Raw genomic sequence first — 16780 nt, forward strand, 5'->3', positions numbered from 1 at the left:
TTGGCAGGGATTCCCAGAGAGATGAGGGCAGAGGACACTCACCGAGCTAATAAGATCCATCTAGTCTCCTCTAGCATCAATGCATTCACCAAATCTAAGAACGCTGTTCTGTATGGCCACTGATCACTTTCTCTGGTTGTTTTCATCTCCTGGCTCAGAAGTCCTAGATAGGTCTCAAGGGGAAGGAATCTCTTCATAAGGTTTCTCTTTCTTTTGAAAACAGATGTTTTATCTCTTTGGGGAAGAATGTGTAGGGGAAAGGAGCTAGGACCAAAGTGAAGAGGCCCTGAGCCCTGGAACACTTCACCAGTTGAAGGTAAGACCCCAGAATCACCGAAAAGATTGAGGAGTAATGACCAGTGAGGTTCTGGTTCAAAGGTGACACAAAGCAGAGTATGATGACTGCACTGGAGTGACCACTGGACGTGACAAAATGGAAGCAGGCTGGCTGACCATGCCACTTGCTGTCCAAATGATAATTTTACTTTCTTTAAGGAGAAAAAAAAGCAACCTAAATGTCCATCAACAGAGGAATGGATAAAGAAAGTGTGGTACATGATGCAATGGAATATTACTCAGCCATGAAAAGGAACAAAATTGGTTCATATATAAAGATATTGATGAACCTAGACACTATCATATTGAGTGAAGTAAGTCAGAAGAACAAATATCATATATACTACTGCATATATGTGGAATCTAAAACAATGGTACAGATGATCTTATTTGCAAAACAGAGATGGAGACACAGGTGTAGAGAAGAAATGTACAGACACGGAGGAAGGAGTGGGGTGATGGGATGAACTGGGAGACTGGGACTGACATATATCCACTATGGACACTGTGTATAAAACAGATAATGAGAGTCCACGGTATAGCTCAGCACACTCTGCTCAGTGGTCTGCGGTGACCTAAATTAGAGGGAACTCCCCGGAAGAGGAAATATATGTATATGTATCACTGATTCACTGTGCTCTACAGTAGAAACTAACACAAGACTGTAAAGCAACTGAACTCCAATAAAAATTTTTAAACACAAGAATTACAGTGGAACAACTGGTATAACAGGGATTCCCAGAGAAAACCTATATATTGGTGACTTTGAAAAGGGTGTCAAGAAAATTACCTAAAACTTTTTTGATCAGTACAGTTCAGTTCAGTCACTCAGTTGTGTCCAACTCTTTGCAACCCCATGAATTGCAGCACGCCAGGCCTCCCTGTCCATCACCATCTCCCGGAGTTCACTCAGACTCACGTCCATCGAGTCCGTGATGCCATCCAGCCATCTCATCCTGGGTCGTCCCCTTCTCCTCCTGCCCCCAATCCCTCCCAGCATCAGAGTCTTTTCCAATAAGTCAACTCTTCGCATGAGGTGTCCAAAGTACTGGAGCTTCAGCTTTAGCATCAGTCCTTCCAAAGAAATCCCAGGGTTGATATTCAGAATGGACTGGTTGGATCTCCTTGCAGTCCAAAGGACTCTCAAGAGTCTTCTCCAACACCACAGTTCAAATGCATCAATTCTTCAGCGCTCAACCTTCTTCACAGTCCAACTCTCACATCCATACATGACCACAGGAAAAACCATAGCCTTGACTAGACGGACCTTAGTTGGCAAAGTAATGTCTCTGCTTTTGAATATACTATCTAGGTTGGTCATAACTTTCCTTCCAAGGAGTAAGCATCTTTTAATTTCATGGCTTCAGTCACCATCTGCAGTGATTCTGGAGCCCCAAAAAATAACGTCTGACACTGTTTCCACTGTTTCCCCATCTATTTCCCATGAAGGGATGGGACCAGATGCCATGATCTTCGTTTTCTGAATGTTGAGCTTTAAGCCAACTTTTTCACTCTCCTCTTTCACTTTCATCAAGAGGCTTTTGAGTTCCTTTTCACTTTCTGCCATAAGGGTGGTGTCATCTGCATATCTGAGGTTATTGATATTTCTCCCGGCAATCTTGATTCCAGCTTGTCTTTCTTCCAGTCCAGTGTTTCTCATGATGTACTCTGCATAGAAGTTAAATAAGCAGGGTGACAATATACAGCCTTGACGTACCCCTTTTCCTATTTGGAACCAGTCTGTTGTTCCATGTCCAGTTCTAACTGTTGCTTCCTGACCTGAATACAGATTTCTCAAGAGGCAGGTTAGGTAGTCTGGTATTCCCATCTCTTTCAGAATTTTCCACAGTTGATTGTGATCCACACGGTTAGAGGCTTTGGCATAGTCAATAAAGCAGAAATAGATGTTTTTCTGGAACTCCCTTGCTTTTTCCATGATCCAGCGGATATTGGCAATTTGATCTCTGGTTCCTCTGCCTTTTCTAAAACCAGCTTGAACATCAGGGAGTTCATGGTTCATGTATTGCTGAAGCCTGGCTTGGAGAATTTTGAGCATTACTTTACTAGCATGTGAGATGAGTGCAATTGTGCAGTAGTTTGAGCATTCTTTGGCATTGCCTTTCTTTGGGATTGGAATGAAAACTGACCTTTTCCAGTCCTGTGGCCACTGCTGAGTTTTCCAAATTTGCTGGCATATTAGCCATTGGCAACTTGTAGCTATTGAGCACCTGGAATCTGCCAGTGGAAATTTAAAAATTTTCTGTAAATGTGAAATAACACACCATATTTTAAAGACTTAGTACAAAAATCACATCTTAGAAAGCAGGGAACTAAAATGGATGGGAATGGGTGAATTTAATTCAGATGACCATTATATCTACTACTCTGGGCAAGAATCCTTAGAAGAAAGGGAGTAGCCATCATAGTCAACAAAAGAGTTGGAAATACAGTACTTGGGTGCAATCTCAAAAATAACAGAATGATCTCAGTTCATTTCCAAGGCACACTATTCAGCATCACGGTAATACAAGCCTATGCCCAACCACAGATGCCAAGAAGCTGAAGTTGACCAGTTCTATGAAGACCTACAAGATCTTCCAGAAGTAACAGCAAAAATAAATGTCCTTTTCATCACAGGGGACTAGAATGCAAAAGTAGGAAGTCAAGAGATAACCCAGAACAACAGCAAGTTTGGCCTTGGTGTACAAAATGAAGCAGGGCAAGGGCTAACAGTTCTGTCAAGAGAATGCACTGGTCATAGCAAACAGCAATTTCCAACAACCCAAGAGATGACTCTACACATGGACATCACCAGATGGACATCACATGGACATCATCAGACTGACTATGTTCTTTGCAGACAGATATGGAGAAGCTCTATACAGTCAGCATAAACAAGACTTGGATCTGACTGTGGCTCAGAGCATGAGCTCCTTATTGCAAAATTCAGGCTTCAATTGAAGAAAGTAGGGAAAATGACTAAGGCATTCAGGTATGCTGCTAAGTCACTTCAGTCGTGTCCGACTCTGTGCGACCCCATAAACGGCAGCCCATCAGGCTCCCCCGTTGCTGGGATTCTCCAGGCAAGAACACTGGAGTGGGTTGCCATTTCCTTCTTCAATGCATGAAAGTGAAAAGTGAAAGTGAAGTTGCTCAGTCGTTTCTGACTCTTAGCGACCCCATGGACTGCAGCCTACCAGGCTCCTCCATCCATGGGATTTTCCAGGCAAGAGTACTGGAGTGGGGTGCCATTGCCTTCTCCAAGGCATTCAGGTATGACCTAAATCAAATCCCTTATGATTATACAGTGGAGGTTCCAAATAGATTCAAGGGATTACATCTGGTAGACTGAGTGCCCAAAGACTACGGATAGAGGTTCATAACATCGTATAGGAGGCAGTGACCAAAATCATCCCAAAGGAAAAAAAAGGAAGACGGCAAAGTGGTTGTCCGAGTAGGCTTTAAAAATAGCTGAGGAAGGAAGAGAAGCAAAAGGCAAAGGATAAAGGTTAAGATATACCCAACTGAATGCACAGTTCCAGAGAATAGCAAGGAGAGAAAAGAAGGCCTTCTTAAAGGAACAATGCAAAGAAGTAGAGGAAAAAATAGAGTGGGAAAGTCTAGAGATCTCTTTGAGAAAACTGGAGACATCATGGGAATCTTTCATGTATGGATGGGCATGATAAAGGACAGAAATGACGAGGACCTAATAGAAGCAGAAGAAATTAAGAAGAGGTGACAAGAAAGCACAAAAGAACTATACAGAAAAGGGATAACTATACAAAAATGTGGGATAACCACTGTGGTGTGGTCACTCACCCAGAGCCAGACATCGTAGAGCATGAAATCAAGTGGGCCATAGGAAGCATCACTCAAACAAACTAACAGAGGCGGCAGAAGTCTAACTGAGCTATGTGAAATCCTAAACCAGATGATGCTGTGAACGTGCTGCACTCGTTACGTCGGCAAACTGGAAAACTCAGCAGTGGCCACAGGACTGGAAAAGGCCAGTTTTCATTCCAATCCCAAATAAGGGCAATGCCAAAGAATGCTCAAACTACTGTACAACTGTGCTCATTTTGCATGCAGGCAAGGTAATGCTCAAAATCATTCAAGCTAGGCATCAGCAGTATATGAACTAAACACTTCCAGATGTGCAAGCTGGATTTAGAAAAGGCACAGGAACCAGAGATCAAATGCCAGCATTCATTGGATCACAGAGAAAGCAAAGGAGTTCCAGAAAAACATGTACTTCTGCTTCATTGACTACACTAAATCCATTAACCTGTGTGGATCATAACAAACTAGAAAATTCTTAGAGACAGGAATAACAGACCACCTTACCTGTCTCCTGAGAAATCTGTATGTGGGTCAAGAAACAACAATGGAACAACTGACTGATTCAAAGCTGAGAAAGGAGTACGACAAAGCTGTCTACTGTCACTCTGCTTATTTAACTTACATTTAAAGTACATCATGCCAGGCTGGATGACTCACGACCTGGAATCAAGGTTGCCAGGAGAAATATCAACAACCTCAGATATGCAGATAATAAAACCACCCCAATAGCAGAAAGTGAAGGGGAACTAAAGAATCTCTTGATGAGAGTAAAGAGGAGAGTGAAAATGCTAGCTTGAAACTTAACATTAAAAAAGCTAACACCATGGCATCCAGTCCCATCACTTCATGGCAAATAAATGAGAAAAAAATGGAAGCAGTGACAGATTTTATTTTCTTGGGCTTCAAAATAACTTCGGACAGTGACTGGCAGCCATGAAATTAAAAGACGCTTGCTCTTTGGAAGGAAAGCTATGATAAACCTAGGCAGCACATTAAAAAGCAGAGACATCATTTTGCCAACAAAGGTCCATACAGGCCAAGCTATGGTTTTTCCAGTAGTCATGTACAAATGGACCATAAAGAATGCTGAATGCCAAAGAATTAATGCTTTCAAACTCTAGAGAAGACCTGAGTGTCCCTTGGACAACACGATCAAGCCAGTCAATCCTAAAGGAAATCAGTCCTGATTAGTCATTGGAAGGACTGATGCTGAAGCTGAAGCTTCAATACTTCGGCCACCTGATACAAAGAACCAAGTTACTGGAAAAGACCCTGATGCTGGTAAAGACTGAAGGCAAAAGGAGAAGAGGGCGGCAGAGGATGAGATGGTTAGAAGGCATCACTGACTCAATGGACTTGAATCTGAGCAAACTCTGGAAGATAGTGGAGGACAGAGGAGCCTGGTGTGCAGGAGTCCATGGGGTTGCAAAGAGTTGGACACAACCTAGGGACTGAACAACAACAAAAAGACATTTACATTCTTTCTTACATTGATGACATGTTGTTCGTGTTTAAATGATAATACTTTACAGATGCTGAGTTAAGCAATACATCAGTAAAAGTTTAAAAATATTTTAAAATACTCTTAGTGATAAATATTTATTATGGTAATAGCTTTTTTAAAAAAAAATTTGGTTTTATCTTAACTACTTACAGTAGTTACCCCAGGCTCTTAAAACATCTGACGAAGGCCAAAGAACAGTGCTTCTCTAATCAATCTTTTTAAATTAATGAATCCCCTATCTTAACCCTAGTCCTTAATTTCAATGCAGCTAACTTGCACAGTCAATTTTAATTATCTAGTGTTAAGTGAGAGGAAAGGGGATAAGGACAGAGGAGAGGCACAGAGCTAATTTATGTTGGGAGATAAAATGGAGATAACTCCTACCCTGGCTATTCCTCTGGCACCAGCCTACCTCACAGCTCCATCCTCCCGTCAGTGGTGGGTGAGCTAGCCCAGGACTAACAGGAAAACTTCAGACAGCTATTGACAGTACACGTGGTAATAAAAGAATAGACCCTGGTTTCTGATTTAGAGTTGGCTGACACCATGACTTGTTTTTCCAAATCTGAGGCTCTGACAACATGACCCACTTGATTGGTGGTAACAACTAGCTGTTACTGTTTACTATGCTCATTTAGATCACCTTTCTCCAAGTATTCTTCAAATAGTCTGAGATATGTGTTTCAGGACTCGAAATCCTGAAAAAAGACATTAGGGGCATATCTTGTGATTACTCCGTCAGTTCTTGTCTGTTGACCTATTTATACAGACATGTGGGCGCTGTTACAGACACAGCCACTTGACTCATGCTGAGTCTTAATCATATCTGTTCAAAGCCTTTGCTTTAAACTTTTCATGTAGCTATGTCTTGTCAACGTGAAAAATCTTCTGTTCACCTTTGGTAGCTACAGGGCAGACTTTCTTCTGTTGTCCAAGACAGAATTAATTCGATCACATTCTGCTCAATTCCTTTACATTCCTGCCTTTTCCTCATCATCTTGATGTTTGTGTGTGCATAACTCATTTGTATAGTCATTCTACAAACATTTACCAAGCACCTACTAGTGTCAGACACTGTTAGACATTTGGGAAGAAATAACAAAGTAAGAAATAAGGCATAGCCTTCCTGTAACTGGGATTGTAAATTGGTGCAGACACTATGGAAAACAGTATGGAGGTTCCTTAAAAAATCAAAACTAGAATTGCCATATCCAGCAATTTCACTTCTGGGTATTTACCCAAAGAAAACAAAAACACTCATTCAAAAGGATATATGCACCCCTATGTTGACTACAGCATTATTAACAATAGTCAAGATACAGAAGCAACCTAAGTGTCCATCAACAGATGAATGGATAAAAGGCGTACATACAATAATGTATTAGTCATAAAATGAACTCCTGCCATGGGCAACGACATGGACGGATCCAGAAGGCATACTGCTAAGTGAAATACATCAAAAACAGAAAGACAAGTACTGTGTGATCTCACTTATATGTGAAAGCTAAAAAAAACACAAAACAAAGTGAAAACAGGCTCACAGATACAGAGAACAAATGAGTGGCTGCCAGAGGGAGTTGGGGAGGTGAAACAGATGAAGGGGATTAAGAGGTACAAACCTCTAGTTATAACATAAAACAGCAACAGGAATATAACATCCACCATAGGCAATATGGTCAGCAATACTGTAATAACTGTATGGGAGTTGCTAGACTTATGATGGTGATCATTTCATAATGCCTGCAAATGTAAAATCACTTACATTGTATACCTGAAACATAATATTATATGCTAACTATATTTCAACTTAAAGAAAGAACACACAGCCTTAAAGAATGTCTGGTGCACGGGCAATAAAGTTTACTGAATGAATATAGTTCCTGGCTTGCGGATCTCAAGTTCTACACAAAGAGACAGTTATGCAAATAACTGTGCTTCACTAAGACCAATGCTAGGGTGCGTATACACAAAGCAGTGAAAGCAGAGAACCAATGGCCTGCTTCCCTGGGAAAAACAGGGAAGGCTTCTCAGAGGAGGTGATATGTGAGTAATGCAAAACTCTTAAAGGCATGAAGTCCAGAGTTTATACTTGAACATCACACTAAACAAAGTAAATTAAAAGCAGATTACATCTAAAACGACGAAAAGTCAAAGCTCACTTGATTTGTTCTGTTTACGCTTAGGGCTGCCAATAGAAGCTGCAAATTCGCTATGACTTGCAGGACCTATTCCATTTCGGTCTCTCCAGTTGTCAGATTCGCTTCCACTTCCCAGGTGCTCACGACTGTTGGACCTCGAGAGGGACATTGATGAACCCTGTAGACAAAGCCAGACAGGGAAAATGCTTAATAAGGTGAGTTTCCCAGAGTGGGAGGAAGAAAGAACCCACATTAGACCCCTATCATTTATGTCAGTTGCTGGCCATAGCAGTTACCCACAAATGCATATTCTCAAGAACAGGGTGTGGGACCTGTTTATAGTCTTTTCCTCCAGCTACCAAAAGTGTTATAGTCGCTCGGTCACGTCCGACTCTCCGCGATCCCATGGACTGTAGCCCACCAGGCTCCTATGTTCATGGGATTTTCCAGGCAAGAATACCAAGGACACTGGGTCATATACACATGGTGAAGTGTTCTTCCTTTTTTATGAAGGTGTTGATAAGAGGGTGACCAGAGGAGTTCTGAGTTCAGCTCAGTCACTCAGGCATGCCCGACTCTCTGCGACCCCATGGACTGTAGCACACCAGGCTCCCCTGTCCATCACCAACACCTGAAGCTTGCTCAAACTCATGTCTGTCAAGTCAGTGATGCCATCCAGCTGCTCATCCTCTGTCGTCACCTTCCCCTCCTGCCTTCAATCTTTCCCAGCATCAGGGTCTTTTCAAATGAGTCAGTTCTTCGCATCTGGTGGCCAAAGTATTGGAGTTTCAGCTTCAGCATCAGTCCTTCCAATGAACATTCAGGGCAGATTTCCTTTAGGATTGAGTGGTTTGATCTCCTTGTGGTCCAAGGGATTCTCAAGAGTCTCCTCCAACACCACAGTTCAAAAGCATCAATTCTTTGGTGCTCAACTTTCTCTATGGTCCAACTCTCACATCCATACATGACTACAGGGAAAACCATAGCCTTGACTAGATGCACCTTTGTCAACAAACTAATATCTCTCCTTTTTAATATGCCGTCTAGGTTGGTCATAGGCTTTTATTACAAGGAGGAAGCGTCTTTTAATTTCATGGCTGCATTCACCATCAGCAGTGATTTTGGAGCCCAAAAAAATAGTCTGTCACTATTTCTATTGTTTCCCCATCTATTTGCCATGAAGTGATGGGACCAGATGCCATGATCTTAGTTTTCTGAACGTTGCATTTTAAGCCAACTTTTTCACTCTCCTCTTTCACTTTCATCAAGAGGCTCTTTAGATCGTCTTCACTTTCTGCCATAAGGGTGGTGTCATCTGCATATCTGAGGTTACTAATATTTCTCCCAGAAATCTTGACTCCAGCTTGTGCTGCATCCAGCCTGGCATTTCACATGATGTACCCTGCCTAGAAGTTAAATAAGCAAGGTGACAATATACAGCCTTGACGTACTCCTTTCCCTATTTGGAACCAATCTGTTGTCCCATGTCCAGTTATAACTGTTGCTTCTTGACTTGCATATAAATTTCTAAGGAGGCAGGTCAGGTGGTCTGGTATTCCCACCTCGATAATAAAGGCCAGAAATGGTATGGATCTAACAGAAGCAGAAAATATTAAGAGGTGGCAAGACTACACATAGAGCTGTACAAAAGAGATCTTCATGACCCAGATAATGACGATGGTGTGATCACCCACCTAGAGCCAGACAAAGTCAAGTGGGGCTTAGGAAGCAAAACTACAAACAAAGCTAGTGGAGGTGATGGAATTCCAGTTGAGCTATTTCAGATCCTAAAAGATGATGCTGTAAAATTGCTGCACTCAATATGCCAGCAAATTTGGAAAATTCAGCAGTGGCCACAGGACTGGAAAAGGTCAGTTTTCATTCCTACATTATCTCTTTTGTACAGCTCTATGTGTATTCTTGCCACCTCTTAATATTCTCTGCTTCTGTTAGATCCATACCATTTCTGGCCTTTATTGAGCCCATCTTTGCATGAAGTGTTCCCTTGGTATCTGATTTTATTGAAGAGATATCTAGTCTTTCCCATTCTATTGTTTTCCTCTATTGCTCTGCATTGATCACTGAGGAAGGCTTTCTTATATCCCCTTGTTATTCTTTGGAACTCTGCATTCAGGTGAGTGTATCTTTCCTTTTCTCCTTTGCCTTTCACTTCTCTTCTTTTCTCAGCTATTTGTAAGGCCTCCTCAGACAACTATTTTGCCTTTTACATTTCTTTTTCTTGATCACTGCCTTGTACAATGTCACAAACCTCTGCCCAGAGTTCATCAGGCACTCTATCAGATCTAATCCCTTGAATCTGTTTGTTACTTCTACTGTATACTCGTAAGGGATTTTATTTAAGTTATACCTGAATGGGCTAATGGTTTTCCCTACTTTCTTCAACTTAAGTCTGAATTTGGCAATAAAGAGTTCATGATCTGAGCCACAGTCAGCTCTCAGTCTTGATTTTGCTGACTGTATAGAGCCTCTCCATCTTTGGCTGCAAAGAACATAATCAATCTGACTTGGGTATTGACCATCTGGTGATGTCCACATGTAGAGTCTTCTCTGGTGTTGTTGGAAGAGGGTGTTTTCTATGACCATTGCATTCTCTTGGAAAAACTCCGTTAGCCTTTGACCTGCTTCATTTTGTACTCAAAGGCCAAATTTTCCTGTTATGCCAGGTATCTCTTGACTTCCTACTTTTGTACTCCAGTCCCCTATAATGAAATGGACATCTGGTGGAGTTCTGAGAGCCCCCAGTAAAAAGAGTCACTCCTATAAGATTTGGAGGAGTAGGTGCTAAGATTCCTGTTTTGGGGAACCACAAGGCAAGTCCTCCATCTGGCACAGTCGAGATTCCCTGCCTAGTATCTCACTAGGATGAGAAGGGCAGTGCTGCAGCCACACCCAGCGCTTTGAGAGGAATCGCGCTCACAGAATGGAAGGGCGGAGAGGAATCTGGCATTGTTCTGTGTTATCCCACCCAAATAAGCACATGATATGTCCAGCAAATGACAAGTGCCTGGAAATCAAAATGAACTCTCCCAAATCAAAATAAAAATAGTAATTTAAAAGATCTCAAAGTTTATGCCTAACCTGCATTTATTCATTCTTCATTCATTTAATCACTATATTACAGGTACCATACTTTGTACTAAATATCTATAGTATTAAGGTCAACGTTTTCTGATAACCCAAGTTTTATGTTTACTGGGTAACTCCCAGAGAATCCTTTACTATTCAGGTCACTGAACTCCATTCAGTCCCACGGCAGCACACCCTCAGCTGACGGCGCCTGGCTGCAACACTTCTTTCTCCAGGGCATAATGATACCACTCATGACACCACTCTCAAGACTTCCCATCTGCCCCACTGCATCCTGACTGTAGGATCTTCCTCTCTTTTCTATTCCAGATGTCAGGTTTGGTCTTCACATTCCTTATCATCTCTCTCTACACTTTCTCCTTAAGTAATCAGTAATCACAACCTTTTTCAAAGCTTAACAACAGCCATTGTCAGGAAGCATTTTACAGGAGGCTTCCTGTGTGCTGTCCTGGATCTGTCAGGAATCCTCTGTTCCTTATTAATTCCTGAATATTCAGGAATTAAGAGGAGAGGCAAGCCTCTCCCGGGGCTGAGGGATCCAGGCATTTCCTTCGTTAGTTTGTCTGTACGGTGATAAGTACCCTCTTCCTTCTTGTGAACCATATGGTAAAAGTGATTATTTACAACTCTCTCTCTCTTTAATATGGATCACCTATGTTTTTTAAGTCTGGAATTTTAATCTTTATCTTTTCTGAGAATAATTACAGTATATATGCCCACACCTTGTTGATTAAAACACCTTTGCTCCATCAGAGCTCTGGTCCCCGTGTCTTTCTTTCTCTTTCTCTCTCTCTCTCTCTCAGGCTATTTCTCTGGAGCGCAGAGGCCCTCTGAGTTCACTTTCCTGCCCCAGCTTCTAAGACCCTCTCAAGAAGGCGCTTTGCACCTTCACCCCATCGAGAGGGCGCCTGAGGCCTTCGTGAACAGAGCAAACCCCGTGCAGGGGCTTTATTGGCTTTCTGCGTAAACCAAGGAATATCAGCCTCTTTCTCTCCTTTACTTTCTTATCGTTGACTCTGGACCACCAGGTTCCAGTCCATTAAAGGACCACAACAAGCCATGACTGAAATTGTTACCTCTGGGTTTGAATTCTCTACTGAAATTTAGCATCATGGAGTTGCCAAGCTGACACCTCCATTTTACTGTCTCACAGACATTTTAAACTTAAGAGTGTTTGAAACCATATTGTTCATGACCATCCCCACCAGCTACACTCAAATTACTCCTCTCCCAGAATCCCTGCATCTCAGTAAGTGATGACCATTCACCCAGTTGCTCAAGCCAGACTTCTAAGAGCCATACTCATTCATCCTCTCACTGTATTCAATTGGTCAGTTTATCAATGTCGTATCTAAACATACCTTAAATCTACCTACTTTTACCAATCTCCACCAGTATCATTAATAGCCTCTTTAATGGACATGTTGATTTTTTCTTGCCTCCCCCCTCCCCAATAATCCATTTTCCATGAAGCAACTAGTTTGTAGGTTGTTTTTTTAAATGCAAATTAGAACAAAACCATGCCTCTCTCAGCATACAGTCCTATAATAATCCCTTGCCAGTACTTTACCTTGGGCTGAAATGCTCCATAATCAAGTCTCTGCCTGTCTCTCCAGCCTTATCTTCTGTGCTCCACCATCCTATCCACCTTCTGCTCCATGAACTTACCAGTTGGCTCTGACTCCAATGTGATAATGCCAGCTGTTTCCCTGGCCTAGTACTATTTCCCTAGATATTCACAAGGTTGGCCCTTTCTTGCCATGTAGGTCTTAGCTTCAATGTCATTTGCTCATTAAAGCCAGCTAAAACTACCCAATATAAAATAGCCTCTGCTTCATATTTATCAAGAACTTTTATTACTTAATGCCTTCTGGTTAACTTTTTATATATTTCTCTCTACTCACCAAAAAAAATGCTCTATCCGTGAAAGCAAGAATCTGTATTCAAGCATTGTATCTAATGCCCAGAACTGCATACAAAACACAGGAAATGCTTATTGATAAATATTTGCAGAATTACTAGACTTCACAGTTACCTTTTCCTACATCTATGGGATCCCCTTTGCTGACTTTTGGGAAGGGGCCTAAGGAAAGGAAGGCTCCTCACACCAAAAAAATGGGTTTTTCAGCTAAAACCATCATTAACATAATTCAACCAGATAAATTCCATGCAGCAAGAGAAATAAGAACATGCTCAAAACTGGTTAATTACCAGGAAAGAGACCATTATGTAGTATTTCTATATATTTTAAAACTTCTGTATCTAAACTCTTTTTGAGTATTAAAAAGTCACTCATCTAAGATCTAAGCTGATTTCATTCACACAGTTACCTCAGATGTGGCTAAACATGATGTTTTCTAAAAACATTAAATAAAAAATAATCTTGTGATGTTTACCAGTTTGTTGTGATCTGTTAGAAGACAACAAACTGGTAAATATCACAAGATTATTTAGATTTGTAAGACTTAAAATAGTCAGACAACCTCATTACTGTTAGGGGTAAATTTAAAACCTTCTTTTAACTTCCGATGCAGGTTTTACCTGCTCCAGAGAATACGCAACCATTTCTAACGCCTTTAAGAGGTAAGTGGCAAAAAGAAAAGGAAAATCCGAAACTTTTTAGTTCTGTTGATGTGACAGAAATACTGCAAGTCAAAGCAACCTTTTGTTTGACCTTTGCCGTCCCAGTATATCACTAAGTGGACAGGGTCATGCTTTTGAGTCTTGAAGAAAACAAAAAGAAGCCTCAAGCTACTTGCTTCTTATCTAAAGGAGTTCTTTGGAAAAGTCCAATTTCTCAAAAATGCCTTAAAACTGGAAACAGCTGCTCAAGTCTAGTTTCTCAGTCATGTGAACAGGGTGTTCAAAGCATCAGTTTCTTGCCTAAAGCAAGCTTCCTAGAGCAGGAAACCCATATGCCTTGATCCCCTGCACACTGGGTAACCCACACCAGTCAGGACCCACTGGCTAAACGTGCTTCTCCAGAGCATTCTACTTGTCCATTTGGTTTTGGTTTTCTTTGGAAAAGAATAAGGAAAAAGGGTGTTTCTAACTACCCCCTAATTTTTTTTTCACTTTTTATTTTGTACTGGTGGATAGCCAATTAACAAACAATATTGTGATAGTTTTAGGTGAACAGTGAAGGGACTTAGCCATACATCTTTATGTATCCATTCACCCCCAAACTCCCCTCCCACCCAAGCTGTCACATAACATTGAGCAGAGTTCCATGTGCTGTACAGACCTTGTTGGTTATCCATTGTAAATACAGCAGTGTGTACATGTCAATCCCAAACTCCCTAACTACGCCTTCCCCCATCCATCCCCCTGGCAACCATAAAGCTCGTTCTCATAGTCTGTGAGTCTGTTTCTGTTTTATAAGTTCATTTGTATCATTTCCTTTTAGATTCGACTGATAAAGGATGTCCTATGCTATTTCTCCTCTGACTTACTTCACTCAGGGTAACAATCTCTAGGTCCCTCATGTTACTGCAAATGGCATTATTTCATTCTTTTTGATGGCTGAGTAACATTCCATTGTTTGTATATATGCACCACACCGTCTTTATCCATTCCTCTGTCAACGGACATTTAGGTTGCCTCCATGTCTTGGCTACTGTAAACAGAGCTGCAGTGAACACAGGGTACATATATCCTTTCTGATCATGTTTTTCTCTGAATATATGCCCAGGAGTGGGACTGCAGAGTCATCAGTCAGTTCAGCTCAGTCGCTCAGTTGTGTCTGACTCCTGGCAACCCCATGGACTGCAGCACATCAGGCTTCCCTGTCCACCACCAACTACCAGAGCTTGCTCAAACTCGTGTCCATCAAGTCAGTGATGCCATCCAACCATCTCATCCTCTGTCATCCCTTTCTCCACCTGCCTTCAATCTTTCCCAGCACCAGGGTCTTCTCCAATGAGTCAATTCTTCCCATTAGGTGGCCAAAGTACTGGAGTTTCAGCTTCAGCAACAGTCCTTCCAATGAATATTCAGGGCTGATTTCCTTCAGGATGGACTGGTCTGATCTCCTTGCAGGGTCATAAGGTAGCTCTATTTTTAATTTTTTAAGAAACTTCCATCATGGCTATACCAATTTATATCCCCATCAACAGTGTAAGAGCGTTCCCTTCTCTCCACACTCTCTCCAGCGTTTATTGCTTGCGTATTTTCTGATGGTGGCCATTCTGGTGGTAACTACCCTCTGATTTTAAAACAGTGTAAGAGCGTTCCCTTCTCTCCACACTCTCTCCAGCGTTTATTGCTTGCGTATTTTCTGATGGTGGCCATTCTGGCGGTAACTACCCTCTGATTTTAAAATAGCTGCAAGTGGAGATGTGGTAAATCATTTTAAAAATCTTAAGCCCTCTCCACCTCTCCCCAGGTCCTTCTCAATTCCCACCCTGTCCCTATGTTCTAACCCATTAATTGCCCAGCTTACAATCCCTCTGAGTTTTAGCAGAATAAAGAGGAGGGCAGGCATCCACAAAGAGCAGCTGCTTCAGAGTATCAGATCATGCCAGGTAAGGGCCCTTTTACCTCCTTTCGATGGCTGTGGGCTGTACGAAAGTCCTCCACACTGCAAGAATCTAGAACCATTCCCTAAGAACTCTTATCACCACTGTTTAAAGGGGCCGTGAATAAAAGCAGGTTACCTGGTGAATGCCCTGGAACTGATCTCGCTGGTTTCATCCTCTCCCCCACCTTTCAGTGTGAATGAGCTGTTAGACATTAGCAAGAAAGGTGGAATAGGCTGGCCCGAGAGAACCAAAGCAAGAGAAGCCACAGGAGAGACTCAGCCACTAAGTCAGGAGCCGGCAAACTCAAGCCCACAGACAGTGGACCCAGAGCAGAGGCCCTCCAGCTTCTGACACCATGTTTGAGTCACTCCCCTTACAGTAGGTCTCTGCAGAGCAGTGTTTCCAGGAGGGTGCCTGAGTCAGAAGTAGACTAGGCTTTCGGTGAGAATGTAAATTACTGGTTCCTGTGGTTCCTGCTGGCTGTTTCCCTGACAAGTGAGACGCTGGAGGAAGAATCTGCATTTTTAAGGGCACCAAGTGGTTCTCATGTCTTTTCACATGGCTCTAGAGCATTTATAAACCACCTCGTATGGTAAAGAATCTGCCTGCCATGTGGGAGACCCAGGTTCAATCCCTGGGTCGGGAAGATCCCCTGGAGAAGAAAATGGCAACCCACTCCAGTATTCTTGCCTGGAAATTCCATGGACAGAGGAGCCTTGTGGGCTGCAATCCATGGGGTTGCAAAGAGTCAGACATGACTGAGTGACTAACTAACTTGCTATGTACCCTCTGAGTTAAACCATTAGGAAAACAAGGATAATGAAATTTTGCAAAATGAATTCAAGTCCTTTTTTCTAACAACTACTGCCATGACCTCAAGTAAGACACTTAACTGATCTGGGACCCTTTCCCTCACTGGGAATTTATAGGGATCAAATAAGCTCATGGATGAAAATGTACCATATAAAACATCAAAGAAATAAATGAATGTGATTTAAGGTAATTATTACTAGCACATTATGTGTTCATGTAACACTCTAAAGCATTCCTTTAGATATAAAAAGCATATCTAGTTTGAATGTACAGAAATACTTCCAGTAATAAGCATTCATATATGTATATGAATCATATCTTTCATCAGGCTCTTGGTTTTCCTTGGGGTAAAGTTCTTTGGTAGAAATAACAGTAGTTGCTAAATATTACTGAGACTTCCTGCACACCACAGTAAGCACTGGATGCCTTCTCTCACAGCATGCTCAAAATAACTGCAATGAGAAAACGGGCTCTGAGGCGTGAAGTCACCCATCAAAGCTGTACGTGTGTCAGTGGTGGCT

At 41.9% G+C, this 16780-nt stretch overlaps 1 protein-coding gene across 1 annotated transcript in view; it reads right to left on the bottom strand.

Annotated features, from left to right (window-relative positions):
- BICC1 (BicC family RNA binding protein 1) overlaps nt 1-16780 on the bottom strand; it is a 347766-nt gene that overhangs the window by 9405 nt on the left and 321581 nt on the right. The window contains exon 18 of the mRNA XM_052640473.1: nt 7840-7996. Within this exon, the coding sequence (XP_052496433.1) occupies nt 7840-7996 (157 nt within the window). The remainder of the gene's footprint in view (nt 1-7839; nt 7997-16780) is intronic.

Source organism: Budorcas taxicolor, chromosome 5 (genome assembly GCF_023091745.1).
Source record: "Budorcas taxicolor isolate Tak-1 chromosome 5, Takin1.1, whole genome shotgun sequence".
NCBI classification, from domain to species: Eukaryota; Metazoa; Chordata; class Mammalia; order Artiodactyla; family Bovidae; genus Budorcas; species Budorcas taxicolor.